This window comes from Anomalospiza imberbis, chromosome 29 (genome assembly GCF_031753505.1).
Source record: "Anomalospiza imberbis isolate Cuckoo-Finch-1a 21T00152 chromosome 29, ASM3175350v1, whole genome shotgun sequence".
Taxonomy (NCBI): domain Eukaryota; kingdom Metazoa; phylum Chordata; class Aves; order Passeriformes; family Viduidae; genus Anomalospiza; species Anomalospiza imberbis.
Genome location: NC_089709.1, coordinates 721,064 through 748,083, shown reverse-complemented (window position 1 = coordinate 748,083; position 27,020 = coordinate 721,064). Strand labels below are relative to the sequence as shown.

General features: G+C 62.9%; 6 protein-coding genes across 7 annotated transcripts; 4 read left to right on the top strand and 2 right to left on the bottom strand.

Moving 5' to 3' along the window:
* Nucleotides 1–1,099: 1,099 nt before the first annotated feature.
* On the bottom strand, nt 1,100–6,881 carry CHTOP (chromatin target of PRMT1). 2 transcript variants are annotated; one of them, XM_068175184.1, is made up of 6 exons: nt 6,685–6,881; nt 5,320–5,395; nt 3,853–4,003; nt 2,021–2,201; nt 1,796–1,933; nt 1,100–1,443 (listed from the first exon to the last, which is right to left on the bottom strand). In XM_068175184.1, the coding sequence occupies exons 2-6, from the start codon at nt 5,382–5,384 to the stop codon at nt 1,241–1,243; spliced, it is 738 nt and encodes a 245-aa protein (XP_068031285.1). In that variant the 5' UTR covers nt 5,385–5,395; nt 6,685–6,881; the 3' UTR covers nt 1,100–1,240. The 2 variants fall into 2 exon arrangements, with proteins under 2 accessions (XP_068031285.1, XP_068031284.1); XM_068175183.1 differs by having other exon boundaries at nt 2,021–2,204; nt 6,685–6,879.
* A 1,018-nt stretch (nt 6,882–7,899) lies between these two features.
* Nucleotides 7,900–8,418, bottom strand: S100A1 (S100 calcium binding protein A1). Its single transcript, XM_068174861.1, has 2 exons — nt 8,270–8,418; nt 7,900–8,178 (listed from the first exon to the last, which is right to left on the bottom strand). The coding sequence occupies exons 1-2, from the start codon at nt 8,408–8,410 to the stop codon at nt 8,035–8,037; spliced, it is 285 nt and encodes a 94-aa protein (XP_068030962.1). The 5' UTR covers nt 8,411–8,418; the 3' UTR covers nt 7,900–8,034.
* Nucleotides 8,419–13,208: 4,790 nt separating this feature from the next.
* On the top strand, nt 13,209–13,807 carry S100A13 (S100 calcium binding protein A13). The gene is made up of 2 exons (XM_068174863.1): nt 13,209–13,498; nt 13,673–13,807. The coding sequence occupies exons 1-2, from the start codon at nt 13,292–13,294 to the stop codon at nt 13,805–13,807; spliced, it is 342 nt and encodes a 113-aa protein (XP_068030964.1). The 5' UTR covers nt 13,209–13,291.
* Nucleotides 13,808–14,378: 571 nt separating this feature from the next.
* S100A14 (S100 calcium binding protein A14) lies at nt 14,379–16,534 on the top strand. The gene is made up of 4 exons (XM_068174864.1): nt 14,379–14,557; nt 14,796–14,904; nt 16,084–16,230; nt 16,327–16,534. The coding sequence occupies exons 2-4, from the start codon at nt 14,872–14,874 to the stop codon at nt 16,444–16,446; spliced, it is 300 nt and encodes a 99-aa protein (XP_068030965.1). The 5' UTR covers nt 14,379–14,557; nt 14,796–14,871; the 3' UTR covers nt 16,447–16,534.
* Nucleotides 16,535–22,211: 5,677 nt separating this feature from the next.
* Nucleotides 22,212–23,186, top strand: S100A16 (S100 calcium binding protein A16). The gene is made up of 3 exons (XM_068174858.1): nt 22,212–22,328; nt 22,708–22,869; nt 22,953–23,186. The coding sequence occupies exons 2-3, from the start codon at nt 22,714–22,716 to the stop codon at nt 23,115–23,117; spliced, it is 321 nt and encodes a 106-aa protein (XP_068030959.1). The 5' UTR covers nt 22,212–22,328; nt 22,708–22,713; the 3' UTR covers nt 23,118–23,186.
* Nucleotides 23,187–25,698: 2,512 nt separating this feature from the next.
* Nucleotides 25,699–26,587, top strand: LOC137463799 (protein S100-A4-like). Its single transcript, XM_068175198.1, has 2 exons — nt 25,699–25,839; nt 26,423–26,587. Exons 1-2 carry the CDS (start codon nt 25,699–25,701, stop codon nt 26,585–26,587), a joined length of 306 nt encoding a protein of 101 aa, XP_068031299.1.
* Nucleotides 26,588–27,020: the final 433 nt, after the last annotated feature.

The following is a 27,020-nucleotide window of genomic DNA, read 5'->3' as shown; positions in this document are numbered from 1 at the left end:
GGGTCCCGGTCATCCCCCGGGAACGCCGCGGGTCCCGGTCATCCCCCGGGAACGCCGCGGGTCCCGGTCATCCCCCGGGAACGCCGCGGGTCCCGGTCAGCCCCCGGGAACGCCGCGGGTCCCGGCCCCGGTCATCCCCCGGGAACGCCGCGGGTCCCGGCCCCGGTCATCCCCCGGGAACGCCGCGGGTCCCGGCCCCGGTTATCCCCCGGCAATACCACAGATCCCGGTTAGCCCCCGGGAACGCCGCGGGTCCCGGCCCCGGTCATCCCCCGGGAACGCCGCGGGTCCCGGCCCCGGTCATCCCCCGGGAATGCCGCGGGTCCCAGTCCCGGTTATCCCCCGGGAACGCCACGCCAGGAGGGAAGCAGGAGCCGGTGGATTCCCTCTTCCTTCTGCCCCTGCAGGGTAAACTCAGGAAAATCCCATTTCCAGAGAAAAGCCCCACACAGAGCTTTGGGAATTCTCTCGCCTTTAAGCAACCAGAAATGCAAGACTCCAAGGAACAGGAAAACTTAAAGCGTGGAAGGGGTGGGTGATAAAAACACAGACCCTTTAGTCACATTGGGTTTTGAAAATTCTTAATTTTTTTGGAAAAAAAATGATGGATTTTTGAGCCCGTTCTGGAAAAGAGGCATTTTCACTTCACCGCCCTGGCTGAATTTCCTGTCCCTGCCTCTCCTTTCTTTAAACAAACACTTGAACCACACAGAAACACAGCGCCACAAGAACTCAAAACTTCAACCCCCCAAAATCCACTAAAACAGGGAAATTCTCCACCTGCCCCAACCCCACAGGGATTTTTGATGCAGAACCAAAGGATCTGGAAGGAGAACAGCCAAACTCAGGCGCTTCCAGCTGGGAAGGCTGGATTTGGCTTCAGGTGGGTTAAACTCCAGCAGTGAACGTGGCCATACAAGGGCTGATGCCAAATATCCAACAAACCCATCCCCAAAACTCAACCACGGAGCTCCAGAGCCACACAAGGACCTGGGCCCCCAAGCCACGGATGCATCCCTGATGCCGCCAGCAGCGGATTCTGCACGGCAGATCCATCCCATTCCATCAGGGAAAAACCACCAAAAAGATCCCCCCCCGGAAAGAACAATCCAAAAAAAGTTTAATACAACAGAGAGTATCAAAACATCGAAGAACACACTAAGTCTGAATTTTCCATCGGGGATTCCCACCGCAGCTCCCGACGGAACGAGCCCCCCCCTCCCCCGGCAGTCCCGGCCCCTCAGTCGGTGGCCTCGGGATCCGTCTGTGCCATGTACGCGTCCAGCTCGGCGTCCAGGTGTCCCTTGGTCTTGGACATGTAGGCGTCCAGCTGGTTGTCCAGCTGCTCCTTGGTGAGAGCGGGGCGTGCCGAGCCTCTGCCGCGGCCCCGGCCTCTGCCGCGCCCGCCGAAGCCGCCCCGGCCGCGCCCGGCCATGCCGCGCCCTGCCGGGGGACAGAACAAGCATCACCGCCTGCATCCCGGGATTTCCCACCCCGCGGATGACCACAGAGGTGTCTGACTCCCGGATACATTCCCAGCTCTCTCTCGTTCCTCGGAGCAATGAGGAGCTTCCTGAGAATTCCTCGGTGCCAGGCTAACACCAACATGGGGCTGGCTGCATTTCCCCTCCCAACCCCTGCTGAGCTTCAGTTTTAAAAATAACCGAGTCTTGGATAAATGGTTTGAATTCCAGGCTTGGAGCTCTTGGGGCTGCAGGTTCCACGCCCCAGCCTTAGCCAGGACAGAAGGATCCCAGCTGAATTATTCCCGTTACTCCCAGGCCCGGGCACTCACCTCTGCCGCCGATCCCTCCCCGGCCCATGGCGCCCCGGCCCAGGCCGCCTCTTCCCGGGCCCCCACGGCCCCTGATCCCGCCTCTCCGCAGGCCCATCCGGGGGGCAATCCCTCTCCCGCCGCGCAGCAGGCCTTGACCTTCAGTGGAGAAGCCAGAAAAGCGGGATTTCAGCCCGGGGAACGGCGTGCAAGGGGATGGGGAGAGGGGGATGGCGGGGGACTGACCTCGGAGCGCAACCCCTCCTCGGATCATGGCTCGGGCGCCGCGGCCCCGCAGGGCCCCCCGGGGCATCCCCCGCTGGCCCAGGGCCAGCCCCCGGCCCCCCAGGGCTCCGCGGGCCAGCGTCCCCGCCGGCCGGCCCAGCCGCGCCTGGATGTTGCTCTTCCCGAGGCGTTGCTTCAAGCTCTTCTGGAAGAGAAGATTTGGGAGGGACAGGAGTCATGCAGCAATCCGGGATTGGGGACACAGGAGGGACACAGCGCTCGCAACGGAGGGGGTGTGCCTGGAGTCCAGGCCTGCATTCCCCATCAGTCAGCACGGGAGCTGGTCCCGCTGCTCCTCGGGGAAAAACCACCACAGCAGCGGCTACCGAGGGAGGGTGGGATTTTAGGGGCTGTCGCTGCCGTGGGACTGTGAGGTGAAGCACTTGGCAGCTCCCGGACCCCGGGATGAGCCATTTCTCTGGAAAAATAGAGAGGAGACATCAACAGCCAGCACCCAACGCCCCCACGCCAACGCTGACAACCAGGGAATGACAACGTGTTACTGATCTGAGGTAAAAAGTGGGAATTTTCTGCAAGTCCCTCCCAGGTAACTCATTTTTAGGATCATGGAATGCTCCGAGTTGGGAGGGATCCATCAGATCATCCAGGCCAACTCCTGCCCCTGCAGATACCCCAAAATCCCACCCTGTGCATCCCTGGGAACGGTGTCGTGGAGCTCTGGCAGCCTCGAGGCTGTGCCCATCCCCTGGGGAGCCTGGGCAGTGTCCAGCACCCTCTGGAGAAGAGCCTTTCCCAAAAATCCATCCTAAACCTCCCCTGGCACAGCTTCATCCCATCCCCTGGGGAGCCTGGGCAGTGCCCAGCACCCTCTGGAGAAGAGCCTTTCCCAAAAATCCATCCTAAACCTCCCCTGGCACAGCTTCATCCCATCCCCTGCGGAGCCTGGGCAGTGCCCAGCACCCTCTGGAGAAGAGCCTTTCCCAAAAATCCACCCTAAACCTCCCCTGGCACAGCTTCATCCCATCCCCTGGGGAGCCTGGGCAGTGCCCAGCACCCTCTGGAGAAGAGCCTTTCCCTAAAATCCATCCTAAACCTCCCCTGGCACAGCTTCATCCCATCCCCTGGGGAGCCTGGGCAGTGTCCAGCACCCTCTGGAGAAGAGCCTTTCCCTAAAATCCATCCTAAACCTGCCCTGGCACAGCTTCATCCCATCCCCTGGGGAGCCTGGGCAGTGTCCAGCACCCTCTGGAGAAGAGCCTTTCCCTGATCTCCAACCTGAACCCCCTGGCACAGCTCCAGCCGTTCCCTGGATCCTGTTCCTGTCCCAGGGAGCAGAGATTGGAGCTGCAGATCTCTGAGTCTCCCCTCAGGCTCTCCTGCTCCAGCTGGACACACCAAGTGCCCTCAGTCACTTCAGACCCTTCTCCATCCTCCTGTCTCTCCTCTGGACACTCTTCAACACCTCTTTTTACAGAATCCCACAAGTCTCCAGGTTGGAAAAGACCTCCCAGACCACTGAATCCCCCACCTTGTGCCCAGCCCAGGGCATGAGTGCCACATCCAGGCTTTCCCTGGACACCTCCAGGGATGGCAACTCCAAAATTCCCTGGGCAGCCCCTGCCAAAGCCTGACAGCCCTTCCCAGGAAAAAATTCCTCCAACCTGACCCTCCTGTCAGGGAGCTGTGGAGAGCCAGAAGGTTCCCCCACGAGCCTCCTTTCCTCCAGCAGCTCCCCACACTCACCCTCCATCCCCTTCCCTTCTCTGGCCTCTTTCTCTTTCCGGAGAAGCTTTTTCCACATCCTGCAAGGCCCAAATCCCCTTTCCCCTCACCTGTTTGAGCTTCAGAGCGGCCTGCACAGACGGTCTGTTCTCCATCTGCTGGGCCAGACGTCTGTTTCGAGCGCTGGCCAGCTGCTGCTGCTGCATGGTGGCCCGGATATTCACCGGCATCGGCTGTTTGTTCTTCAGCATGTTAGTGAAGCTTCAAGGTCGAATAAAACGGGGTTTAATTAAAGCTTAAAACACACAATTATCGGCATTTCACGGTGCTCGAGTGGGGCTCCAGCTCCCATGAACCTTATGCAAAGAGTGGCACTTATGGGATTACGGATCCCTCGCTGGCCGCGAGGCCCGGAGAGGCAGGAATGAGGTGGAAGTTCTCAGTGGGAATGAGAAAGCCGGAGGTTAGTGGGTTTAGAGATGGCAGAAGGGGTGACAACCAGCAGGAAGCGGGGATGGTCGTGACAGGAGGAGGGGGAAACAGGACAGCAAAAGCCAAATCAACCCCAAAAAAATCTGGGAAAAGAGTCAAAATTCCAGGCCAGGAGGTAGGTTGGGATGACGACATGCTCGGTGTCCTCCGGCGCCAGGTTGGAAGGGATCATCTTAAAGCCTTTTCCAACCTCAGGAGTTCCATGATTCTACAAAATTCCACCACCCTGAGCATCTCCTGAATGCCACCCAACTGTTCTCCTGGAATCGGGCCACTTGGGAATTCATGTGGTGTTTTTATTTCTCCATGGAACAGCAAACACGCAGCGAGGTGGTAAATGAAGCTCCTCAGCAGCACCCCAGCAGCTTCCTGGGAGCTGGCGAGCAAAACCCGCCCCCTAAAAACGAGGAGTTTGGGCTGACAGGGAGGAAAGGAGGCAGCAAGGTGTCCCTGAGCTCAGGCCACACAGCCAGAGCAGAAGCTGCCCCATGCCAGCGCATTTAACCCCAAAATGCTCAGCGGGAGAGCGGGACACCCGTTAGTCGTCACAGAGGAGCCACGCGTGGAAAAAACCCCAGCGGAATGACCCACGGGAAGAGCTCGAGGACAGAGAGAGATGGAGGTGAAGCGAAGCTGTTGCCTCTTACAAGGCCCAGAAGGGCCTTCGGGCCGGTTCCGGGGCCGCCGCCGGCCTCTTACAGGGCCCACCCGGGCAGGTGGGACCCTCGGGCGCGGCAGCAGAGCCAAAATACCAATGTCAAAACATGTGGGAGAGACAGGGAGGGTGTGAGGTTGGTCTCTGCTCTTACAACACATCCCACCGGATTTACGAGGCGAATCAACACTAAAAGACACGGAGAAATCCCTCCGGGATTTTTGGCCCTTTTAACCTTGGCGTGCCGCAGGGGTCGGAGGGTAAGGCGGGTGCGTGGAGGCACCCGCTCGCTCGACGAGGTTAAAAGAGGGCGGGAACCACGGTGGGTTTTTGGATTTTTGGATAGTGAGAATTAAGTAAAAAAATAAAAAAAAAATAAAAAAATTATATATGATTTCTTAGGAGCTGAAGGTGCCGTTGGCTTCCTCACCGCTCGTTCAGAGACATCTTGGTGGTGCTCTTTAGCACGACCTTCGGTGCTGACTGTGCAGCCATCTTCAGAGAATCTGCAAAACAGGGCCCAAAAGGGAAAATTTAGGCATTTCTTCCACGTTCATACCACTAAATACTAAAAACCCCTTCCGTTCTGCCTCCTTGGGTGGAGGGAATCAAGATTAGGGCAGGTTATGTGTAATATATTCATTTTTTCCCAGTGATTTTTAAGCCCTCTGCCAGAATTTTTCCATTTTGATTCTGGGATTTTTAATGTTTTTCAGTCCTCTCCCAGTTTTAATAAATCAGGGAGTTCCTTTATTTCTCCCTTACCAAAAATTTATCTTTTTACAGCGAATGCTTCAGCAATATTAGGAGGAATAATACAAAAATCCAGGAGCAAGACGGCAACCAAATGCCACCTTCGGAGCAAAGATGCAAACCAGAACCCAAGACATCAAATTAAAACAATTATTACATATTTACATGATTAAACATTGAAAAACTTCTGTTCTCTGTGCAGAGAACTAAGAGTGAGGCAAGTTATAGGTATTGTATTTATGTATTTTTAATGTTTTCTAGCCCTCTACCAGGTTTAATAAAAATAGAAGTTATTTTAATTCAGCTTTAGTAAAAAATTATCTTTTTACAGCGAATACCTTATCGGTTTTTTGAGTAATAACATAAAAAACCAGCTGTAAACAGCACCCAAATGCCTTTAGCACATTGACACCTCCACATTTCCCGTGTTCTTAGCATGACCAAGGTGCAAACCCCAATTTTAAGGGCACAGGGAATAAAACTGGGAATAAAAATCCAAGATGATGCTACCAAAGCACCGTATCCTTTAAAAACATCGAGGTTCCACCTCCCTCAGGGCAGGGATTTAAATCCCCCCCTAGTGCTACAGAAACACGCTGGGCTCCAACCCCCGAGCTCTGCAGATCGATTTATTAATTTAATTTATAATTAGCAGCAAATTTAACGGGTGGATGACGGCCGGGATGCGCTCACTCTATAATACCCTCAAAAAACCGCTTTATTGAGAGGATTTACACCCAGAAACTGAGACAACAGAAAGCCTTATTCCTGTTTTAAATTAATTTTAATAATTTTATTTTAATACACAGCGGCTTATTCAATTTCAAGTGGTTTTAAGGCGTTTTTCTTCCTGAGGGGAAAAAAAAAAACAAAAACAAAACCAAAAACGCTCCGCCCACTTCAGGCCCTGCTCCGGAGCCCGGTCAGGGGGAAAAGCCCCGACCCTGAGGGGGCTCCCCCGGGCTATGAGGGGACCGTGAGGGGACCCCCCGGGCCCTCAGGAGCGGCGCCCCGCCCCCGCGCAGCCGGGCCGCTCACTCACCGAAGCACACGGTCGCCAGGTCTCCGGTGGCTCCGGCGGGCGGGCGGGTGAGTGCGGTGCCGGTGTGGGGCCGGCGCGGGGCCGGGGCTGGCGCTGAGCTCCGCCCGCTCCCGCCGCCGCCGCCGCTTCTCCCTCAGCCGCCCGCGACAAAATGGCGCCGGCGCCGCTCCCGCCCCCGCCGAAATGGCGGCCGCGCTCTCGGCCACGCCCACTGGTGCGCGAGCCCCGCCCCGGGGTGGGCGGTGGTTGGTGGAGCCGCGGAGGGGGCGGGGAAAGGGGCGGGGCGTAGGGAGAGGCGGGAACGTTCCGGCAGGAGCCGGGGGTGGAGTCCCGGTGACGTCATAGAGAGTGGTGTCGTCATGGAACCGCGATTGAATCGTCATGGAACCGCGATGGAATCGTCATGGAACCGTCACGGAGCCGTGGGACGAGGGAGTCGTGGCGTCAGGGAACCGTGGAGTCATGGAGCCGTGGAATCACGGAGTCACGCGGCGCTGGAATCCCCGAGTCCCACGGGATTGCGGAGCTTTCAGCCCCGCGTCAGCTTTATCGGCTCCTCTGTCAGTTCCATTGCCGCGGAGTCGTCGTAGAATCTTGGAATTGTGGCATCACAAAATACTCAGTCGTGGAATCGTATAGGATCCAGGCGTTAGGGAGTTGTGGAGTTGGAAAGGGTCTGTAAGGACCGTGGAGTCCCCTGCCCAGGACGCTCCCAGCGTTCCACCATGTCCTTGGGAACGCTGTCCAGCTGCTCCTTGACCCCTTGCCCGATGTCCATCCCAGCCCGGGCAGGGCCGATCCCAAGGCGGGATGGCGGGCGGATGATGGCGCTGGCGGCCCTGGTGGGGCCCTTGGCCACCGTCCCATCCCAGTGGGCCGGGAGATCCCAACCGGTTCCTCCAGCCCCGCGGGCGCGGTGCCGGCGCCTCTGGAGCCACCTGCAGCGAGTCCCAGCCTGTCACCCCCTTCCCAAATCCCGGTGCATCCCACACCCCGACACCGGCCGGGATCCCCCGCCCCGGGGTCACCCTGCCCCGGGCGCTCGGGGTGGATCCCAGGTGGATCCCAGGTGGATCCCAGGGTGGAGCCAGGGCTGTCTCCAGGCACTTGCGGTGACCCAGAGTGGCTTTTCCCTGTGACCCCAGAGTGGGATATTCCCAGGGGGACGAGGCAGGAATCCCGCGCAGGAATGAAGGAAGGAGCTGACAACACACCTCGGGCAGGGTCGGTGCCTTTATTGTGCAGCTGGATCCCAGCGGGATCCCCTGGGAATGCTGAGGGAGTGAGCTGGGGGGTGGCGGGGGGGCTCTGGATTTTGGGAGCCCACGTCCTGCTGCGGCAGGAGGGGGGTCAGGCGTTCTCCCAGAAGAAGTTGTTGCAGGCCACGGTCAGGGCGGCCACCAGGACCACGAATTCCTGGAAATCCACCTCCCCATCGCCGTTCTCATCCAGGTCCTGCATGATCTTCTCCACGGCCCCCGCGTCCTTCTGGGTCTGGGGAAGGCACAGGGTGAGCCCTGGGGCTGGGCAGCCCCCGGGGAATGGGGAAAGGGAGACCCCCAGGGCCCGGACTGGTCCCAGTTACCTCCAGGAAACATCCCAGCTCGCTCTGCAGCAGCTCCTTGAGCTCCTTCTTGCTCAGCTTGTACTTGTCCCCCTCCTTGCCCGAGTAGTGGTGGAACACATTGATCAGGGTCTCCATGGCCCCTTCCAGCTGCGATCCCATGGCTGCGGCTGCGGGACCCCCAGCACGTCACCCACCAGCCCCCCTGTCTCGGTGCCACCCCCAGATGTCACCCACCCCCGGCCGTGGTCCCCCTGGGCAGGACTGGGGGGTTCCCAGGGGCTGAGCGGGGAGGTTTGGGGGGCGGGCAGAGACACCTGTGCTCACCTGAGCTCCCCGTGCTCCGAGTGCGCCCGCCCGGCCCGGCCGGGCACGTTAAATAAGCTCCAAGCCCCCTCCCTCCGGGAGGATCCGATACCGGCGCTGGACAGCCCGGCTGGCACCGCCGGCCAGCCCCGCGGGGGCCGGGCGTGGGGGGCACAAGCCCCGGGGTGGCCCCGGGCAGCACCCGCAGAGCCCGCGGGCACGGCCGGGGTGACGGCATCACTTCAAGAAGGGGCTCCACGTGCCACCCCCGAGCGCCCCTCGCCGCCCCCCGGGATGCAGAAAAAATCGGGGACATTGGGAGAGCTGGGACGGGCACCGGGGTCCCTCACTGCGGCCAGTGCCCGGGGACCCCCAGGTGACCGCGGTGGCCACGCCGTGACCCCGCGGGGGCACCGCCGGCATCCCCCATCTGTCAGCGCCACGGGGCCTGATCCGTGGCCAGCCCCGCTCCCGGGGCTGATGAAGGGATCCGGTGTCCTCGGAGCGGCCACGGGAGCCAGCGGGGCCCGGGGGGAGCCGCGGGGGCTATCGGGTGACTCCGCGGGGCCCCCCGCGCGCTCAAAGGGCTCTTGTCCGGCTGAAAAGGCCCCACAATGCCGAGGCCGACGTTGCTCCAGCAACGCCTCGGCCAAGAAACCGGACTCCGAGCCGGCCCGGGTGATGCTGATAATCCCGCGGATCCCGTTACCGGCCCCGGATCCGCGCGGGATGGAGCCACAGCCTCCCCGGCTCCGGCATCCCCGGGGAGATCAGCCCCCGAATTCCTCAGCCCCCAAATTCCTCAGCCCCCAAATTCCCCAGCCCCCAAATTCCTCAGCCCTCAAATTCCTCAGCCCCCAAATTCTTCAGTCCCCAAATTCCCGGTCCCCTGAATCCCTCATCCCCCAAATTTCTGATCCCCCAAATTTCTGATCCCCCAAATTCCTCAGCCCCCAAATTCCCGGTCCCCTGAATTCCTCATCCCCCAAATTTCTGATCCCCCATATTCCTCAGCCCCCAGATTCCTCTGCTCCCAAATTTCTCAGCCCCCAGATTCCTCAGCCCCTCTCTCTGGGACCCCCCCTCAACAAGGACCCAGGAGTTGGGACCCCCTCAAACAGGAGCTGCATTTTCAGCAGGGCCGGGTGGTGCTGGGCTCCTCATGCCGGGTTCCAGCCCTAATTTGGAGCTAATTACATCCTGCTGCCTCTGCTCCCAGCTCCCGCACTTCCTGTCCCCATGGCTGAGGATGGGCCCTGCCTGGGCACCCCAAAACCGGTGGTCCTGTGGGGCCAACCCCCCTCCCCACTGCCCTGGGAATGGGGAAACTGGGGGGTCCTGGATGGGTCCCCAAACAGAGGAGGGGTCCCAGCTGGAATTGCGAGTCCCAGAGGGCAGCAGGGATCCCAAAGGGCAGCTCAGGAGCTGCTTCCCAGCAGGACACGGCTCCATTCCTGGGGCTCCGGGAGGGGCTGGATCCCGAGATCCCGAGCCTGGGCATGGGGGCACTGGGAGGGGACCCGTGGCACTCACTCGCTGTGTCGCCGTCCCCCGAGCAGCGGGCAGGATTCCGGGAAAGCCCCGGAACGTCACTGGGCCAGCAGCTGCTCGTGACAGGGACGGGCATTGCCCAAAAATAACCCCGACCCCACTCCCTGCCAGGCGGGGACAGAGGGGACAGGGCCAGGACTGCCGGGCAGTGGCACGGCCGCAGTGTCCGAGCGCTCCCGAGGGACAGCAGGATCCCCAAACCCTTTGGGACAGCAGCACCGGGGTGCCTCAGGGTGAACCCCAACACTGGGTGGTCCTGGGGGGTCTCAGACCCTGCGGCCAGGGCAGAGCACGCCCAGCACGGCTGGCAGATTCCCAGGACAAGCTCTTCCCGAAGCGGGAGCAGCGAGGGACATGCCAGGAGCTTTACACACAGCTTGGAACAGGTTTCAGCCACTGCGACTCCCCTGCTCCACTTTGACCCAGCTAAACCAGTTGCTCCAGTTCCCGGTGCTGGGCTGGGCCGATCTTGTCTCCCCATCCCATCGCCGGGGCTCTGGAAGAGGCTTTTCCATCCCCGGGGTTTGGAGAGGGAGGAGCTGCAGTGGCCGGGCTGGGGACACCGTGGTGGCTCTGGGCACCTGCTGTGGCCCCACGGTCCCCTCCAGCGAGCCCCGATTGGGCCAGCAGGGGCCACTGCCGGGCTGGTCACCGTGGTGGCCATGGTGACTATCCCTAGTTGGGGTTCCCAAGCCAGACAGGTTGTGGAGAACCCCAGGACCAGGATGTGGAAGTGGACACTGACCCCCTGCACATGGTCACCCTGTCACACAGGGTCCTGTGGTCCTATACGGTCCAAGTCCCTGTATGATCCCATTCCTGACCCTATATGGCCCAAGTCCCTATACTATCCCAGACCCTATATAGCCCAAGTCCCCATATGGCCCTGTCCATATATGGCCCAAGTCCCTATACTATTCCAGACCCTATAATGCCCAAGTCCCTATATGGTCCTGTCCCTATATGGCCCAAGCCCCTACACAGTCCCTGACCCTGTATGGCCCCCATCCCTGTCCCTACATGGCCTCAGTCCCTATATGATCCCATCCCTATATGGCCCAAGTTCCTATATGGTCCCGTCCCTATATGGCCCAAGCCCCTACACAGTCCCTGACCCTGTATGGCCCCAATCCCTGTCCCTACATGGCCTCAGTCCCTATATGATCCCATCCCTATATGGCCCAAGTTCCTATATGATCATCCCTATATGGCCCAAGTTCCTATATGGTCCTGTCCCTATATGGCCCAAGTTCCTACACAGTCCCTGACCCCGTATGGCCCCCATCCCTGTCCCTACATGGCCTCAGTCCCTCCATGGTCCCAGTCCCTCTATGCTCCCAGTCTCATTCCCTTTATGGTCCCCTCCTGGCCCTGCTGGGGTCCCTGAGCCCGGGTCACCACCCCCTGCCCGTGGGGATGGTCCCGACAGGGATCCCAGGCTGATAAAAGACCAGGAGGTTCCTTTCCCGTGTCCCCTCCTGTTGTGGGGCCACTGCTGCATGTGCCCCTTCCTCACCCCATCCCGGCTCCCCGAATTCCAGGGCCAGGGAGTCACAGGCCTGCCTGGCTGCGGGGCCAGTGATTCACCCCAAACCTGTCCCGGTCCCTGCCGGGCCTGACTCACCCGGCGCTTTCCCAAGAGACCATCCCGGTCCCCTGACGTGGGGCTCGGTGAACGTCCCAGCCCGGTCCCTCCGTCATCCTGGGGCCGGATGGGGCTGCAGGAAGCCAATTCCTGCCCCGTGAGCTGGTGTGACGGCTGTGGGGTGGGGACAGGGCCACCCCGCGCCCGTGGGAGCTTCCCTGTCCCCGCCACTGTGTCAGGGCTCAGCACAAAGCGGGCCGGTGACGGTGACGTTGTACCGGGGACCCCCCGCCCTCGGCCCCCAAAACACCGCTGGGGCTTTGGGACCCCAAATTCCCACGTGTTGTCCTGGGGGGGCTGCTCGCTGCAGCCTTGCTGTTTGTCACAGCCGTGGGTGAGGCTGGGGACATCGGGGACAGTCCTGAGGCTGTGTCCGGGGTCCCCTCGGGGTGTTGGGCGCAGCTCGGGGTCCCCGTGGGAATGGGGGTGCCACCGGGAGCTGCTCGGTCTCCTCGGTGGACACGTGCCAAGGCTGCCATGTTAGAAACAGCCACTGATTAAAGGGGAGCGCTGGGGCCGTTCCAACCCCCTAATTAATTTGGATTAATTAATTTTTACAGAGCCCACTATTAATAGGGATGATGTCATAGGTGGCTGAGTCACAACTCTCACTCGGTGTGGGCCGAGCCGGGCCCTGGGTCGGTGACACCGCCCGAGCCGGGATGTGACAGGGATGGCACCGGAATGTGACCGGGGCTCTGGGGTCACCTCCGTGTCCCCAGCCCTGCAGGGAGGGAGCTGAGGGGTGACACCTGCCCTGCACCCCCGTAACGGGGCTCAAAGTTTGGATTCAATCATCTCGGAGGTCTTTTCCAACCAAAACGATCCCGCTGATGTTTCTGTGCACGGTTCTGTGCAAGGTCCCGGTGATGCTCCAGCCCCGGGCCATTCTCTGCCCGCGGTCCCCTCCTGTCCCCACCGGAGGTCCCCGGGCGGCGCCGCCGAGGCCGCGGCGAGTTCAGGCCGAGTTTGGTCCGGTGCCCGGGCGGGGAGGGAGCAGAGAACGGAGGGACAGACGGAGGGACGGACGGACGGACGGACGGCGGCGCCCGGGCGGTGACTGCGCGTCCGTCCGGCCGCATCAGGAAACCCAACACCGGCGCGGGGGGGACAAAGGCTGCGCTGTCCCCTCCTGCGGCGCGGCTATAAAACCTCCTGAGAACTCCCCAAACCTCCCGAACCCCTCGAAACGTCCCGGGGGCCACGACCTGCCCGCAGCCAGGGGGTAAGTGGGACATCGCTCCCCGCAGCTCCGGCCGCACCCCGGCCACGGCAGCGGCGCTGGGGACCCCTGATGTCCCCCTGTCCCCTCCCCGTGTCCCCGCTCCGGGGCCGGGCGGCAGCGGCGTCATCACCGGGACCCGCTGCCCCTCGCCGTGGTCCTGCACGAGCCCCGGGACCCTCCTGAGCCCTGCGGGGCTGAACTGAGCCCTCGCTGGGCTGGGGAGGGGGCGAGGGTCCCCCCTTGGGACACGCCTCTGCCTCCGACCCCCTCTGGGCTCCTGTCCCTGCAGCCCCGGGCTAGTGGCGTGTCCGGTGCCATGGCCGCGGCCGAGCTGCCCGAACCGACCGAGCCGACCGAGCCGACCGAGCTGACCGAGCCGACCGAGCTGACCGAGCTGGAGGCGGCCATCGAGCGCATCGTCACCGTGTTTGTCACCTTCGCCGCCAAGGAGGGCAAGAAGGGGACGCTGACGGCGGGGGAGTTCAAGGAGCTGGTGCGGCTCCAGCTGCCCAACCTGATGAAGGTGAGGGGAGCAGCAGCAGCACCGCGGGGTTCCCGGGGGTCCCCCTGAACCGTGGGGGCTGCTCCCGGTCCCCCTGGGGTTTGCAGTCGGGAGCAGCCCCTGCTCCCCTCGTGCCCATCCCGCTCTCTGGGGGCTGGCGAGCGGCCGAGCCTCCCTGGCGTGTGCTGCCCACAGGACGTGCCCTCCTTGGAGGAGAAGATGAGTGAGCTGGACGTGAACAACGACGAGGAGCTGAGATTTGGGGAGTACTGGCGGCTGATCGGGGAGCTGGCCAAGGCCGTGCGGAGGGACAAAGCGGGGAAGAAGTGACTGGGCCGCTGCAGGGACTCGGCCGACGTGCAGCAAATAAAAGAGGTTTCCCTGAGCCTGAGCATTGCTGCTGTTCTTGGTGGGGGGCTCCTGATTTGGGCCCCCATCTCCTCCTCCCCCATGGTGGCCACACTGGGGACCGGCCCAGCGCCGGGGTGCTGGCTTGCGGTCACACCATGGCTCCGGGCACCCCGTGATGGACGGGGCCATTCCCAAATTGCCCTTGTGGTGGTCTGGCTTTAAGGGTGCCACCCTGCGCCCCACAAACACCTTCCTGCCGCGCTGGGGGGTGCGTGGGGGGCAGAGCTGTGGCTGTGGCCGGGGTGGGGCTCGGGAGATCCCCGGCAGCGATGCCGCGCTGGCCGCGGTGGCCACCAGCTCCATGGCATCAATGCCCGTCCTCTGCAGGGTCTTGGGTGGCACGGGGTGACACATCCACCAGCACATCCCGGCTGGGGAATATCCCCATTCCCAGCGTTCAGCTCCCGAATCCCGGCTCTGGTGGCTGGTGAAATCCCGCTCTGGGCGAGCAGCCGGGCACGGTGCCGTTCCCACGGCGTGCCGGGCCCGCTCGGATGGGGAACCAACCATCAGTGTGGCCGGGAAGGAGGCGTTTCCCGGCCCCACGCTGGCGCCGGGCCAGGCTCCCAAATGAGACGCCTTGCACCACGGAGCTCCCACTCACACCTCCCCGGTATAAAACCCCGGCCCGCCGCAGCCCGCGCACACCTGGGACAGCCCGTGCTGCAGGTAAGTGGCCCGGCCGCCCCACGGCACGGGGGTCTGCTCCCCCCACGGGCCCCTCTGCTCCCACGCTCGGCCCTGCCACGACTTGCGAGGACGCCGGGGACGTGTCCCGGCAGCTCCAGCGCCGCATCCCGGGGCTCCTTCCTCGCCCTCCGCTCGGGGATGAGGAGGAGTCCTGGCGCTGGAGAAGGGGAAGCTCCCCCCGAGCCGAGAGCTGAGCTTGGCTTCCTTCCCCCGCCAGCTCCCCCGGACCCCGCGGCAGAGGAGAGACCCCCGGAGAGAGAGAGAGAGACCCCCGAGGAGCCGCGAGCAGCAGGATGGGCCAGTGCAACTGCCGCAAGAAGCGCAAGGTCCGGCGGGGACACCGCGGCACCGGGACCCCCGGCGGGGCGGGGGTGACCCCGCACGGCCCCGGCCTCGGAGCCCTGGGCACGGCGTGACTCAGAGCGCCCCGGAGGAGCCGGGGGCTGCTCTGGGGTTTGGCAGCGCTGGGCACGGGAGCCGCTTGAAAGCTCGGGGAAGCAGGCAGCTCCGTCTGCTCCCGCGGATGGACCTTCGGGAGCCGCCCGCGCTCCTTGCAGCCTCTCCAAGGATGCCCAACAGCAGCAAAGCTCCTGCTCTCCTCGCCTTTCAAACGGGAGGTGCCCGCCCCGCAGCCCTTTGCACCTGTGAAGGATTTGGGGCGCCGGGCTGAGGCTCTGGAGGTTGTCAGGCTCTGCCCAGTGGGCATCGCCGGCTGTGGTTTCACGGCGTTCCGAGGGGAAGCCGCAGATTTGAGTGAATCACCGTCGTTTCCCTTAAACGGAGCCGCACGAGCGGCCGGGAGTGACCGGGAGTGACCGGGAGTGACCGGGAGTGACCGGGAGCGGGGGTCGGGCTGCTCTGCGCCCCCCATCCCGCCGGGCACGGGCTCTGCGGGGTGGGAGAGGGGCTCCACGGAGCCCCACGCCGGCGCCACCGCGGGCACTGACTCACGCTGCCATCGCCACTCGTGCGGAGGAGAGGAAGAACCAGTCGGGACGGGCCCGCGCCGGGGGTGGCGAGCGACGCCGGGGTGGCTGAGCCTGGCGGCCCCCGGGCGCGGACAGCGCGTCTTGGGGGGTGACAGCTCGGGGGGACAGGCGATGGCAGCTGGAGGGGCTGTCACAGCCGGGCAGAGCCGCTGTGGAGGGGTGCGACAGCTGGATGTGGGGGCGCGACATCTGTACGGTCTCACATCTGGGTGCAGCGCTCTGGAAGCCGCGTGGGCAGGGGGGGCTCGCAGCTGGATGGGGGCTCACAGCTGGATGGGGGCTCACAGCTGGATGGGGAGGTGTCACAGCTGGACGGGAGGGTGCCTCACATCTGGCACAGACGGGCCAGGTGCTGACGAGGAGATTTATGCCGTGCTTGTGGAGGGATGAAATGTTTGCTCGGGGAGCGTCCCACCCGCTCGGGGCTTGTCCTGTCCCCCCGCGGGATGTCCCACCCCTCCGGGGAGCTGTCCCACCCCTCCACGGAGCTCGCTCACCCTCTGTCCCCCCCCGCAGGACTGCCAGGAGCTCACGGACGTGGAACGGGCCATCGAGACCGTCATCAGCCAGTTCCACTGCTACGCAGTGAAGGGGCAGAAGGAGTACCTGACCCCCAACGAGATGCAGGAGCTGGTGGTGCAGAAGCTGCCGCACCTGGGCAAGGTGAGGGCAGAGCCCGGGGGTGGGCAGGGGGAGCTGGGGGGGCCCTGGCTGCTGGTGGGACCCCCCAGCTCCATCACCCCGATGTTCTCTCTGCAGTGCGTGGGACCCCTGGAAGAGAAGATCGAATGCATGGGAGACCCTAACGAGGCCAAGCTGGAGTTCGGAGAGTACTGGGACATGATGGGGGATGCGGCCAAGGGCTGCCGGAGGAAGTAGAGGGTGGTGGGGGACGGGAAGGCGCCCGAGGCCTCAGGCTCTGCTCCTGGAAGCGCGAGAGGCCGCTGGGCCCGGGGGATGCGCCTGGGAAAAAGCGACCTCGCTCCTGCCGGAGGATTCCCCCTCCCCGGCTCCATCCCTGCCCTCCTCGGCTCTCCTTCCCGTCAGGATCGCTCCCTTCCCGCCCCCAGCTCTGCCCCGTGCCCGGCGCGGGGGGCACGGGGGGTTCCTGGCCCCGGAGCCGCCTCTCTCCGTGCGCCTCCACCCCCGGGCTCGTCCCACCTCCGGCCCCCGAAACCCTCCGGGCGCAGCTCCCCCAGCCCCGGAGCATCGCAGCGAGAGGGGCTCGGCTCCTTTCCCCCAACCCCCCTCGGATGTGGGGGCTCACCCCCCCAGCCCCGTGCCCTGTCACCCCATGGCACCTCCGGGGGCATCCCGGGCTCCGCCGTGGCCGCGGGTGGGTGCGCGCGGCCCGGGAGCCTTCCCTGCCGTTTCCCCCCGGTTTTTGTGGGGGGGCTATTCCGGGATGTGCTGCCCTCCCGGTGCTCCCCACGCCCAGGGATTCCGGCCCTCAGCCGGGCACGGGGCCGGGCCGGGCTGGGATCAGCTTGGGCCGCTCGCAACCATTTTTGTATAAATTAATAAAGGAAAACACTGGGAAAAAAACATCAAAAAAAATCCCCAAACAAACCGACCAGGATGGGGTGACCTCGTTTGTCTTTGGGGGGAGAGGGGGGCAGGGAGGGGGTGCAGCAGTTGTGGGTTGGGGTGATCACTTTGGGGTGTGCAGGGGATGGGGGTGCAGGGGGTGCTGCAGGGGGTGCAGGGGATGCTGTGGGGGTTCAGGGAATGCTGTGGGGGTGCAGAGGGTTCAAGGGATGCTGTGGGGGTTCAGAGGAGGCTGTGGGGGTGCAGGGGATGCTGGGGATGCTGGAGGGGTGCAGGGGAGGCTGTGGGAGTTCAGGGGATGATGTGGGGGTGCAGGGGATGCTGCAGGGGTGCAGGGGATGGTGGAGGGGTGCAGGGGAGGCTGTGGGGGTTCAGGGGATGCTGTGGGGGTGCAGGGGATGCTGCAGGGGTGCAGGGGATGCTGGAGGGGTGCAGGGGAGGCTGTGGGAGTTCAGGGGATGATGTGGGGGTGCAGGGGATGCTGCAGGGGTGCAGGGGGTGCAGGGGATGGTGGAGGGGTGCAGGGGATGCTGTGGGGGTTCAGGGGATGCTGTGGGGGTGCAGGGGATGCTGTGGGGGTGCAGGGGATGCTGGGGGGGTGCAGGGGTGCAGGGGATGCTGGGGGGTGCGGGGGAGGCTGTGGAGGTTCAGGAGATGCTGTGGGGGTGCAGGGGGTGCTGCAGGGGTGCAGGGGGTGCTGCAGGGGTGTGTGACCCCTGTGGACATCCCAGGGCTCTCCACACCCCCAGTTCCAGGTGCCTGCTGGTCCCCGTTGTGGGGACTCCAGGGGCAGAGCCAGGGCTGTGCTTTGGGGATGCAGCTCCTGGGCTGGAGGGAGCTCAGGGGAGACCCCAAATCCTGGGAAACCCCAAAATCCAGGGCTTGGAAAGCCCCAAGGGCTGCGAGGCCGGGAGCTGTGTGGGGAGAACGTGGGATTTGGGCGCAATTATGGCAAATCGGGGAAGAGTAAATGACACAAAGCTGCAGCTCATGGAGAGTGAGGAAACGGGCTGGAGAACCCGGTTTTCCCACTTTTCCTTTGCCATCCAGGCCCTTCCCACCGAGCTCCACCTCCTGGAGGAGGCTGTGGGCACCCCAGAAACGCAGTGGGGACCCTAAAAAGGAGCGTCTAAAAAGGGAGAGGGCGTGGGCGCCTCAGCAGCACCCGGGTCACCTCGAGAGGGAGAAAACCAAAGCCAAAAGTGCTCCAAAGCTCGGATGAGGTGGTAAGAGGTGATAAGAGCCGGGGCTGGGCTGGGGACAGGTCCTGCAGCTCCGGCACCGCGGCTCGGCCACAGGCAGCCTCTGTCTGCTCTCAGGCTGGATTTCACAACGGGAATGACTATTTATTGTCCCTTGCCTGGAAATAAATACATGGGAATTAAGCAGAAAGGTGTGGCGTGGTAATTGGAGACAGGAAATGTGTCAGGTTGGGGTGATGGAGGGGAAAGGGGAGCCGGGGCTCCCCAGTCCTCTGCCCTGCACCCGGGCTGGGAACGTGGGGACTCCTGGCTGTGCCTGGTGTGACACTGAGGGCAATTCCTGCGACGTGAGCCACCCCTGGATGAGTCTCTGGCGTATCTGGAATGTTCTGGAGGTGACAGGAGCAGCTCAGCCCGCTCTGGGACAGCCCCTCGGTGAGGACACCACACCGGGATGCCCATCCTGGAGGTCACCAAAGGCCCCAAATCCAGCTCTTGGCCCCTCTGGAAACGCTCCCGTGGTGCTGGAGACACCAAACACCTCCCAACCCTTCATCTGGGGTGCTGGATCAGGGGGGATCCCGACCTCCCCGGGGTCCAAAGGGCTGGGAATGGTGCTGGAATGGGCCAGGACGGTTCGTGGCTGCTCGGGGCACACGCACACGCCCTGGATGCCTCGTAAAAATAAGGGCCTGGATGTGGTTGTGACATCTGCCAGGGGAGCAGAGCGATGAAAGGCCGTGATTCAGGAGTGAGCTGTTTGCCTGCAGGCTCCGGGAGGGATTCCCACCCTCCTGGGATGTTGCATCAACGCCACGACACCGGAGCATCTCGGCCCAGAACAGGTTTGCTTCCTCCCGACCGAGATTAGGAAGAGGCCGGGGGGGAGAGCAGGGATGACACGTTTTTTCCGGGATGGGAGCTCCAGAGGTGCTGGGAGCAGGTGGCTCCCGCCTGTCAGAAATCTCCTCCTGCTTTGCATCCTCAGGTGTGCCCTCCCCGATAAGGCCGGGATCTGATCTCGGCATCGGATCGCTCCGGGAGGCACCAGGCCTGCAATTTGCTGGGATAATTAATTATGGATGGGGCTACACAAGCCCAGCTCCCAGCTGGGAAGAGCCTCATCAATCCCAGTGCAACCAGAGATATCTGAGTGCTGGACAGGGCCCCAAACCTGTGTTGGCCCCTTGCACCCACCAGAAAACTCATTTTGGCTCAAATAAAGGATTTTATTTGCCCCAAACCAGTGTCAGCCCCTTGCACCCACCAGAACGAGTGATTTTAGCTCAAATAAAGGATTTTATTTGCTCCAAAACCTGTTTCAACCCCTTGCACCCATCAGAACGAGTGATTTTAGCTCAAATAAAGGATTTTATTTTCCCCAAACCGTTGTCAGCCCCTTCAACCCACCAGAAAACTCATTTTGGCTCAAATAAAGATTTTATTTACTCCAAACCTGTGCCAGCCCCTTCAACCCACCAGAACAAGTGGATTTGGCTCAATAAAGGATTTTATTTGCTCCAAAACCTGTTTCAACCCCTTGCACCCATCAGAACGAATGGTTTTGGCTCAAATAAAGGATTTTATTTGCCCCAAACTGGTGCCAGCCCCTTCAACCCACCAGAACAAGTGATTTTGGATCAAACAAAGGATTTTGTTTGCCCTCGGTGCCTGGGGTGGGTTGGAGCTGGGATGGGTGGATTTCCAAACCCCAGGATCAGGCGGGAATTCTGTGCTGGGAGCCCTCGGCCCCATGCAGCCCGTGAGGCCTTTTGGGGTGTTCCCCACTCCCGTCCCGCCACCCCAAACCCCGAAGGAGCCCAGCAGCCCCCGGGAAGAGCCGGAGCCGCTGCGGGTCCCTGCTCGCTCCGACCCGTCCCGGTGTTGCAACCTCAAGGAGCCATTTCCCAGGTGAGCCCCGCTCTGGGAACGCCCTGGGAACGTCAGGGAGGGGTGGGAGCCTCCTTAAAAACCCGGCTGGGCCGGCGGGATGGGTGCGAGGTAAGGAGAGAGCGGCGACATCGCCCGCGAGGCCACAGAGGCGACAGACGGACACAGCGGGACCCCCGGGAGGATGCAGGTGGGGCTCCCGGGGAACTCCCGCTCCCCCGGCGTGAGGAACCCGGCCTCGGGAGCCTCGGGCTGAATATTTGGCTGGGAAGAGCCCTGGGATGTGCGGCTGCAGGTTGGGAGGTGGAAATTCCTGGAATCCTTCGGCAGCTCCGGGAGCGGGCCCGGCTGGAGGGACCGGCCGGGGTCACCGTGGGGGGGAACCGGGACGGGCCGGGGTGTCCGGGATGGGATCAGCAGCACCCACGGATCGTCCTTGCTGCTGGAGAGCCCGGCTCGGGGCCGCCGGTGGGGTCTGGCTCCTGGGAAAACGGGGTTTGCCAGTGGAAAAGGGGATTTGCAGGTGGAAAAGGGGGTTCTGCTACTGGAAAAGGGGGGGTTTGCCAGTGGAAAAGCAGCATTTGCTGGTGGAAAATGGACATTGCCGGTGGAAAAGGGGGATTTGCCGATGGAAATGGGGGATTTGCTGGTAGAAAAGGGGCATTGCTGGTGGAAAAGGGGATTTGCTGGTAGAAAAGGGGGATCTGGCAGTGGAAAAGGGGGAACTGGCAGTGGAAAAGGGGGATTTGCCGATGGAAAAGGGGGATTTGCCGATGGAAAAGGGGGAACTGGCAGTGGAAAAGGGGGATTTGCCGATGGAAAAGGGGGATCTGGCAGTGGAAAAGGGGGATTTGCCGATGGAAAAGGGGGATCTGGCAGTGGAAAAGGGGGATTTGCCGGCGGGGATGCCGGGCGGGGGGCAGGCAGTGCTGGGGCCGTGTGTGCCTCTCTGTCCCCGCTCTGGGCACTGGTGAGCAGGCGAGGAAGGAGAGGGAGAGGGGAGAGAAGTGGTGGGAGCTCGGTGGTGGGAGCTGAGCTGCTGGAGAGCCCCATCCCACCCAGCTGGCTCTGTGTCTCACCCCAGCGCCGGTGTCCCCTCGTCCCAGCGTGGCACCAGTGTCCTCATGTCCCACTGTGGCCCCAGTGTCCCCGTGAGCCACCCGGCGAGTATCCCCGTGCCCGCAGCTGGCCCCGGGGCTGTGCCGTGAGTCAGCGGCGGAGCAGCAGCCGCGGTGCCCCAAGGACGGGCTGGGTGCTGCTGGCAGGGGACAGGTGACACCGATGTCACCCCGGGCGAGTGCAGGGGGTGCCGAGGGGGCTTTGGCCCCGGTGCTGCCAAATCCCTTAGGTTCTTGAAGGGGCCGGAGCTGGAATCCCTGCTTTAGGACAGCCCCAAAGCCACCCTGGTGCCACCATCCTGAGAGCTGGGGACAGTCCCCAGCCCTGGGGTGATGGAGTGAGCCCGGGCCATGGCACCGCAGCGACAGGGATGGCTCGGGAGGACACAGGGCCACGCTGAGGCACGTGGGGACAAGGACGAGAGCGTGGCTGAGCCTGGTGTCGCCTCCCTGGGGCTGGACTGGGGAGGATCAGGGTGAGGAGAGGGGACAGGAGCCAAGTTGTGGCACGGAGCAGGTCCTGCCTGCTCCCAGAGAGAGCAGCCGGGCTGGGGACACCCTCTGATGATGTCCCCAGAGTGGGGACAGAGCTGGGGCCACCCCTCGGCGCTCCAAGGCCCCACGTGGCGGTCGCTGTGGTGGTCGCTGTGGCGGTCGCTGTTGTCCCCTGGGCTGGACTAAACCGGTGTGGAACCAAAGGGACCAACCGAGCCCAGCTGCCCCCACTCCCGGCCACCGACGGACGGGGCAGGAAAGAGCCAAGTCCGGCCAAGGTGACGCAGTTTCCGTGCCCTCCTCACCGGGATGTGACGGGGCCCATCCTGCTGGGCCCATCCATAGGAAGGAGCTTCCTGGCCGGGGACAGGAGGGACCCCCGGAGCAGCCAGGAGGGGACCCTGGGCCGTGGGGCCGCCCTAGGCCGGGCTCGGCGGGGGGCTCGGCAGGCCGGGACCTGCCCCGCCGGGCTGTTCCCGGAGCCGTGAAGCAACAGGAGGGCTGGCTGGTAATTCCTGCCCCTGCGCCGCCGCCGTTCGGCTCCCAGCCCCATTCCTCCCTAATGAGCCCTGGGAACGCGCGGCCGCGGCCCCGGCGCTGCTCAGCCCCGCGGGCCCGGGGCCGCAATTACCGCCCGGCCCACGCGCGGGGGCGGCGGCCCCGGGGGGCGGGCGGGGCGGGCACAGGTGGCACCGAGGAGTTCCGGGCTGGCGCAGGTGGCACCGAGGATTTTGGGGGCCATGCGGGGAGATGAGAACCCCCCACCACGCCCGCGGGCCGTTTGCCTTCCCGCGGGGATGGTTTTTTACCTGCCGGGGGCGGGTTTGCGGTGGAGACCCCCGAGCGATGGCTGCGGGGAGGGTCTCACCTGAGTCCCGACCCCGCAGGGAACCATGGCCGAGTGCACGGAGCTGGAATGGGCCGTGCAGGTGCTGGTGAACAACTTTGACAAGTACTCGAGCCGCTGCTGCTGCTGCAAGAACCCGCGGCGCATCAGCAAGAAGGATTTTCGGAAGATGCTGAGCCGCGAGCTCAACCACATGCTGACGGTGAGCCCGGGGGCTGCGGGGCCGGGGTCCCGCGGGGTGTCCCCGCCCCGAGCCCGGCCTGAGCGGCTCCGCTCTCTCCGCAGGACACCGGGAACCGCCGCGCCGCCGACAAGCTCATCTGCGACCTGGATGAGAACAAGGACGGGCGCATCAGCTTCGAGGAGTACTGGACCTTGATAGGCGGCATCGCCAGCCCCATCGCGCAGATCATCCGCCAGCAGGAGCAGAGTGTCAAACACACCAAGTAGCCGCTGCCGGACCCTCCCGGACCCCCCCCCGGCTCCTCCACGTCCCCGCTTTGTGCCCGCCCCGAGCCTCCGGGAATCCCCCGCGTTCCCACCAGCGGGACGGGGCTGGGACGGGCAGGCCCTGGGGGTGGGATTTGGGGTGCGAGGCCGTCGCAGCCTCGGGGGGCTCCTCCTTGCCGTGCCCCCCTCCTCTTCCACAGGGAGCAGAGGGAGAGGCTCCTCCTGCTCTAGGACGGGAATTCTGTCTGTCCTCAGCCCTCCGCTGGCAGAAATCCCATCACGAGCAGCACCCCCTCTGCCCTTGGGGCTCCCCCCCAAACTGGGGGTGATCTCCTTGGGCAAAGGGTGCTTTTTTCCCCCTTCCCGAGCTGGTGAAGGCTCTGCCGTGCCCGGGGCTCGGGGAGACGGGTGCCACCACCGTGGTTATTTATTGCAGCAATAAAGTTCGGAGGAGCAGCGGGTGTCGCTCAGGCTTTGCCGTCGCGGAGAGCCCGGGGGGGTGGTGAGGGAGGGGGTCCGCCCTGTCCCCGCCCTCCCCCGAGCGGCCACGCCTCTCCTGGGCTGGCGACAAGGCCAGTCCTGGTCGCCCCGGAGCCACCACGGGGTGTCAGCAGACACCGCGGCCGCCCCGACCGCACCCCAGCCTGGGGCACGGGGTGGTGGCCGCTGCCACGTTTGTCACTGGTGGCCCCTCCGCGTCCCCATGGGGGTCCCTCAGCCAGGGGGGAATCGTAGCCGCACATCCACGGCTGCCCCGACCCCAATTCCTGTCCCGGCACATCGCACGCCCCCCACCCGGGATGGGGACAAAGCTCCGCGGGACCCCCGGGCTGGGCAGGGCCGGGCTCCCGGCGCTCTGCAGGACGCACGGGCCGCCAGCTCTGCCTTTTCCTGGGGATTTTCCACCGGGAACGGACTGAGCCGTGGCCCTGCGAGCGCGGTGGGCGCCCCCGAGCACCCCCACGGCGAGGCACGGGGTGGGACCGGGGACCGGGACCGGTGGAACCGAGACACCCCCCCACCCCCCGGCTCTGAGCCCCTCCCGCAGCCCCCCAAAGCAGCCCCGGGCTCCCGTGCGAAGCAGAAGCGGGGTGTCCCCGTGGGAGCGGGCGGGGCCGGGCTGAGTCACGGCCGAGGAATCCCCGCGGGGCGCGGCCCGGCCGTGACTCAGCCCGGGGGGTGCGGGGCGAGCGGGGCCGGGCCGGGCGCGGCTCCCGGCGGCTCCTCCGGGAGCCCGCAGATCCGGCCTGGACCCCCGGGGGTCTCTCTCCGCGAGGGACCCTCCTCAGGGCGGGGACAGCCAAGCCCCAGGGTCCCAACGGGAAACAATTCCGGAATTCCTCCCGCTCGTGTCCCTTTCCCAGCCCTGGGATTGGGGGGGCAGGGAAGGTCTTGTTGTCCCTCAAAGGGGACGCCCCCGTGTAGCACCGCAGAGAATTTGGGGGTGGGGGGGTTCCCCGTGGGGGTGGGACAGCACCAAGTGTCCTGGGGGTACCGGGGTCCCCCCCAAAGCTGGCACGGGGCGGTGACGCTTTTGGGGGGGGGCTGGTGAGCCAGGGGACCGTGCCAGGGCCCCGAGGGGTGCCTGGCACCCCGCACCTCCGGCTGGTGGGGATCTCACAGCTCGTTAATGGGATCACACAGCTCGTTAATGGGATCACACAGCTGATTGATGGGATCACAGCTCATTAATGGGATCACACAGCTCGTTAATGGGATCACAGCGATCGTTAATGGGATCACACAGCTCGTTAATGGGATCACAGCGATCGTTAATGGGATCACACAGCTCGTTCGTGGGATCAAACATCTCGTTAACGGGATCACATCTCGGTAATGGGATCTCACAGCTCATAAATGGGATCACACAGCTCATTAATGGGATCACAGCACATTAATGGGATCTCACACAGCTCATTAATGGGATCACAGCTCATTAATGGGATCACAGCACATTAATGGGATCAGACAGCTGATTGATGGGATCACAAGCTTGTTAATGGGATCACAAGCTTGTTAAGTTGATCACACAGCTGATTGATGGGATCACAGCTCGTTAATGGGATCACAAGCTCATTAATGGGATCACACAGCTCGTTAATGGGATCACATCTCATTAATGGGATCACAAACTCATTAATGGGATTACAAGCTTGTTAATGGGATCACAGAGCTGATTGATGGGATCACACACCTCATTAATAGGATCACAGAGCTGATTAATGTGATCACGCAGCTCATTAATGGGATCACATCTCATTAACGGGATCACAGAGCTCGTTAATGTGATCACGCAGCTCATTAATGGGATCACACAGCTCGTTAGGCAAAAATGAGGCGCGGGCGAAACCGTGGGCTCGGAGCGGCCGGGAGCGCCCGGGGGCTCGGCGCTGCCCGGGCAGTGCCACCCTCGCCGGGCTATAAATGCCCGCCGTGCCCCGCTGCCGCATCCCGAGTTCTGGGGAGCCGATCTGCGCTGAGCCGGTGAGTGCCCGCTCCCCTTCCCCACCGGAGCACCCCAAAAGCTGCCCGGGGGCCGGGCAGAGGCTGACGCCAGCCCCGCTGTGCCCGCAGGCTGGCGATGGCGTGTCCCCTGGAGCAGGCCATGGCCATCATGGTCACCACCTTCCACAAGTACTCGGCCAAGGAGGGCGACAAGTTCAAGCTCAGCAAGGCGGAGCTCAAGGAGCTGCTCAACAAGGAGCTGCCCGTCTTCGGCAGCGTGAGTGGCCGCGGGGACATCCCCGGTGTCCCCCCGGTGTCCCCCCGGTGTCCCTCGAACCAGCCCCGCGTCTTTCTCCCGTGCCAGGGTGGGGGGGTCTCTGTTGTTGCCCGGGTGGAACCTGCTGGATCCATCCCTCAGCGATGGAAAAAGCCCTGGGGAAGGGGAAGGACGAGGCCCCGAGGGGCTCAGCCCCAAAAGGAAGGAAATTCCTTTTCCCAAAGGAAATTTGGCTTTCTTTTTTTTTTTTTTTTTTTTTTTAACCCGCAGAAATATTTTGTTTGGTGGAGTAAATCACGCTCTGATTTCCATTATTTTTTCATAAATTTTTTTTTTAACCCCCACTTCCCTTTCTCGGCTTGTGGTTTCAACCAGGAGGCGAATTTTTTTTTTTTTTTTTTTTTTTTTGCCAAATTTTTCCACATCCGGGAGGCACTTTGGGTGATTTGGGCACTGCCCAGCTCACCCACCTGCAGCTGCCAGCTCACTCTCCTTGCAGAGACCAAGGAAAAAACCCTCCCTGAGGCAGAGGGGGCAGCCCCTCACCCCAAATCCTCCCCCAAAACCTTCTCTCCCCCTGCAGAAACAAATGGACGAGGCGGAGTTCAAGCGGCTCATGAATGACCTGGACCACAACAAGGACAGCGAGGTGGATTTTAAGGAGTACGTGTGTTTCCTGGCCTGCATCACCATGGCCTTCAACGAGTTCTTCAAGGACGACCCCAGCAAGCAGCAGCGCAGGAAGTGACCCCTCGAGTGACCCCTCAAGTGACCCCTCAAGTGACCCCTTCCCATGTCCATCCCAGCCCTGAGTGGCTTTCAATAAAAGCTTTTCTCCAATCCTGGCTGAGTTCTGGGGTTCTGTTCAGGATTTCCCCAATCCTGGCTGAGTTCTGGGGTTCTGTTCAGGATTTACCCCAATCCTGGCTGAGTTCTGGGGTTCTGTTCAGGATTTACCCCAATCCTGGCTGAGTTCTGGGGTTCTCTTCAGGCTTTACCCCAATCCTGGCTGAGTTCTGGGGTTCTGTTCAGGTTCTCCCCAATCCTGGCTGAGTTCTGGGGTTCTCTTCAGGATTTCCCCAGTCCTAGCTGAATTCTGGGGTTCTGTTCAGGATTTCCCCAATCCTGGCTGAGTTCTGGGGTTCTCTTCAGGCTTTACCCCAATCCTGGCTGAATTCTGG

What these genes read in the sequence shown, in the direction of transcription:
- CHTOP (XM_068175183.1), bottom strand. Translation starts at nt 5,384, where the DNA reads ATGGCTGCACAGTCAGCACCGAAGGTCGTGCTAAAGAGCACCACCAAG. An exon ending in AAGATGTCTCTGAACGAGCG is followed by an intron (nt 4,004 to 5,319) that starts GTGAGGAAGCCA and finishes TCGACCTTGAAG; the next exon opens with CTTCACTAACATGCTGAAGA. An exon ending in CCGCTCTGAAGCTCAAACAG is followed by an intron (nt 2,205 to 3,852) that starts GTGAGGGGAAAG and finishes CTTCTCTTCCAG; the next exon opens with AAGAGCTTGAAGCAACGCCT.
- S100A1 (XM_068174861.1), bottom strand. Translation starts at nt 8,410, where the DNA reads ATGGGATCGCAGCTGGAAGGGGCCATGGAGACCCTGATCAATGTGTTC. An exon ending in AGCTGGGATGTTTCCTGGAG is followed by an intron (nt 8,179 to 8,269) that starts GTAACTGGGACC and finishes TGCCTTCCCCAG; the next exon opens with ACCCAGAAGGACGCGGGGGC.
- S100A13 (XM_068174863.1), top strand. Translation starts at nt 13,292, where the DNA reads ATGGCCGCGGCCGAGCTGCCCGAACCGACCGAGCCGACCGAGCCGACC. An exon ending in AGCTGCCCAACCTGATGAAG is followed by an intron (nt 13,499 to 13,672) that starts GTGAGGGGAGCA and finishes TGCTGCCCACAG; the next exon opens with GACGTGCCCTCCTTGGAGGA.
- S100A14 (XM_068174864.1), top strand. Translation starts at nt 14,872, where the DNA reads ATGGGCCAGTGCAACTGCCGCAAGAAGCGCAAG. An exon ending in ACTGCCGCAAGAAGCGCAAG is followed by an intron (nt 14,905 to 16,083) that starts GTCCGGCGGGGA and finishes CCCCCCCCGCAG; the next exon opens with GACTGCCAGGAGCTCACGGA. An exon ending in AGCTGCCGCACCTGGGCAAG is followed by an intron (nt 16,231 to 16,326) that starts GTGAGGGCAGAG and finishes TTCTCTCTGCAG; the next exon opens with TGCGTGGGACCCCTGGAAGA.
- S100A16 (XM_068174858.1), top strand. Translation starts at nt 22,714, where the DNA reads ATGGCCGAGTGCACGGAGCTGGAATGGGCCGTGCAGGTGCTGGTGAAC. An exon ending in AGCTCAACCACATGCTGACG is followed by an intron (nt 22,870 to 22,952) that starts GTGAGCCCGGGG and finishes CTCTCTCCGCAG; the next exon opens with GACACCGGGAACCGCCGCGC.
- LOC137463799 (XM_068175198.1), top strand. Translation starts at nt 25,699, where the DNA reads ATGGCGTGTCCCCTGGAGCAGGCCATGGCCATCATGGTCACCACCTTC. An exon ending in AGCTGCCCGTCTTCGGCAGC is followed by an intron (nt 25,840 to 26,422) that starts GTGAGTGGCCGC and finishes CTCCCCCTGCAG; the next exon opens with AAACAAATGGACGAGGCGGA.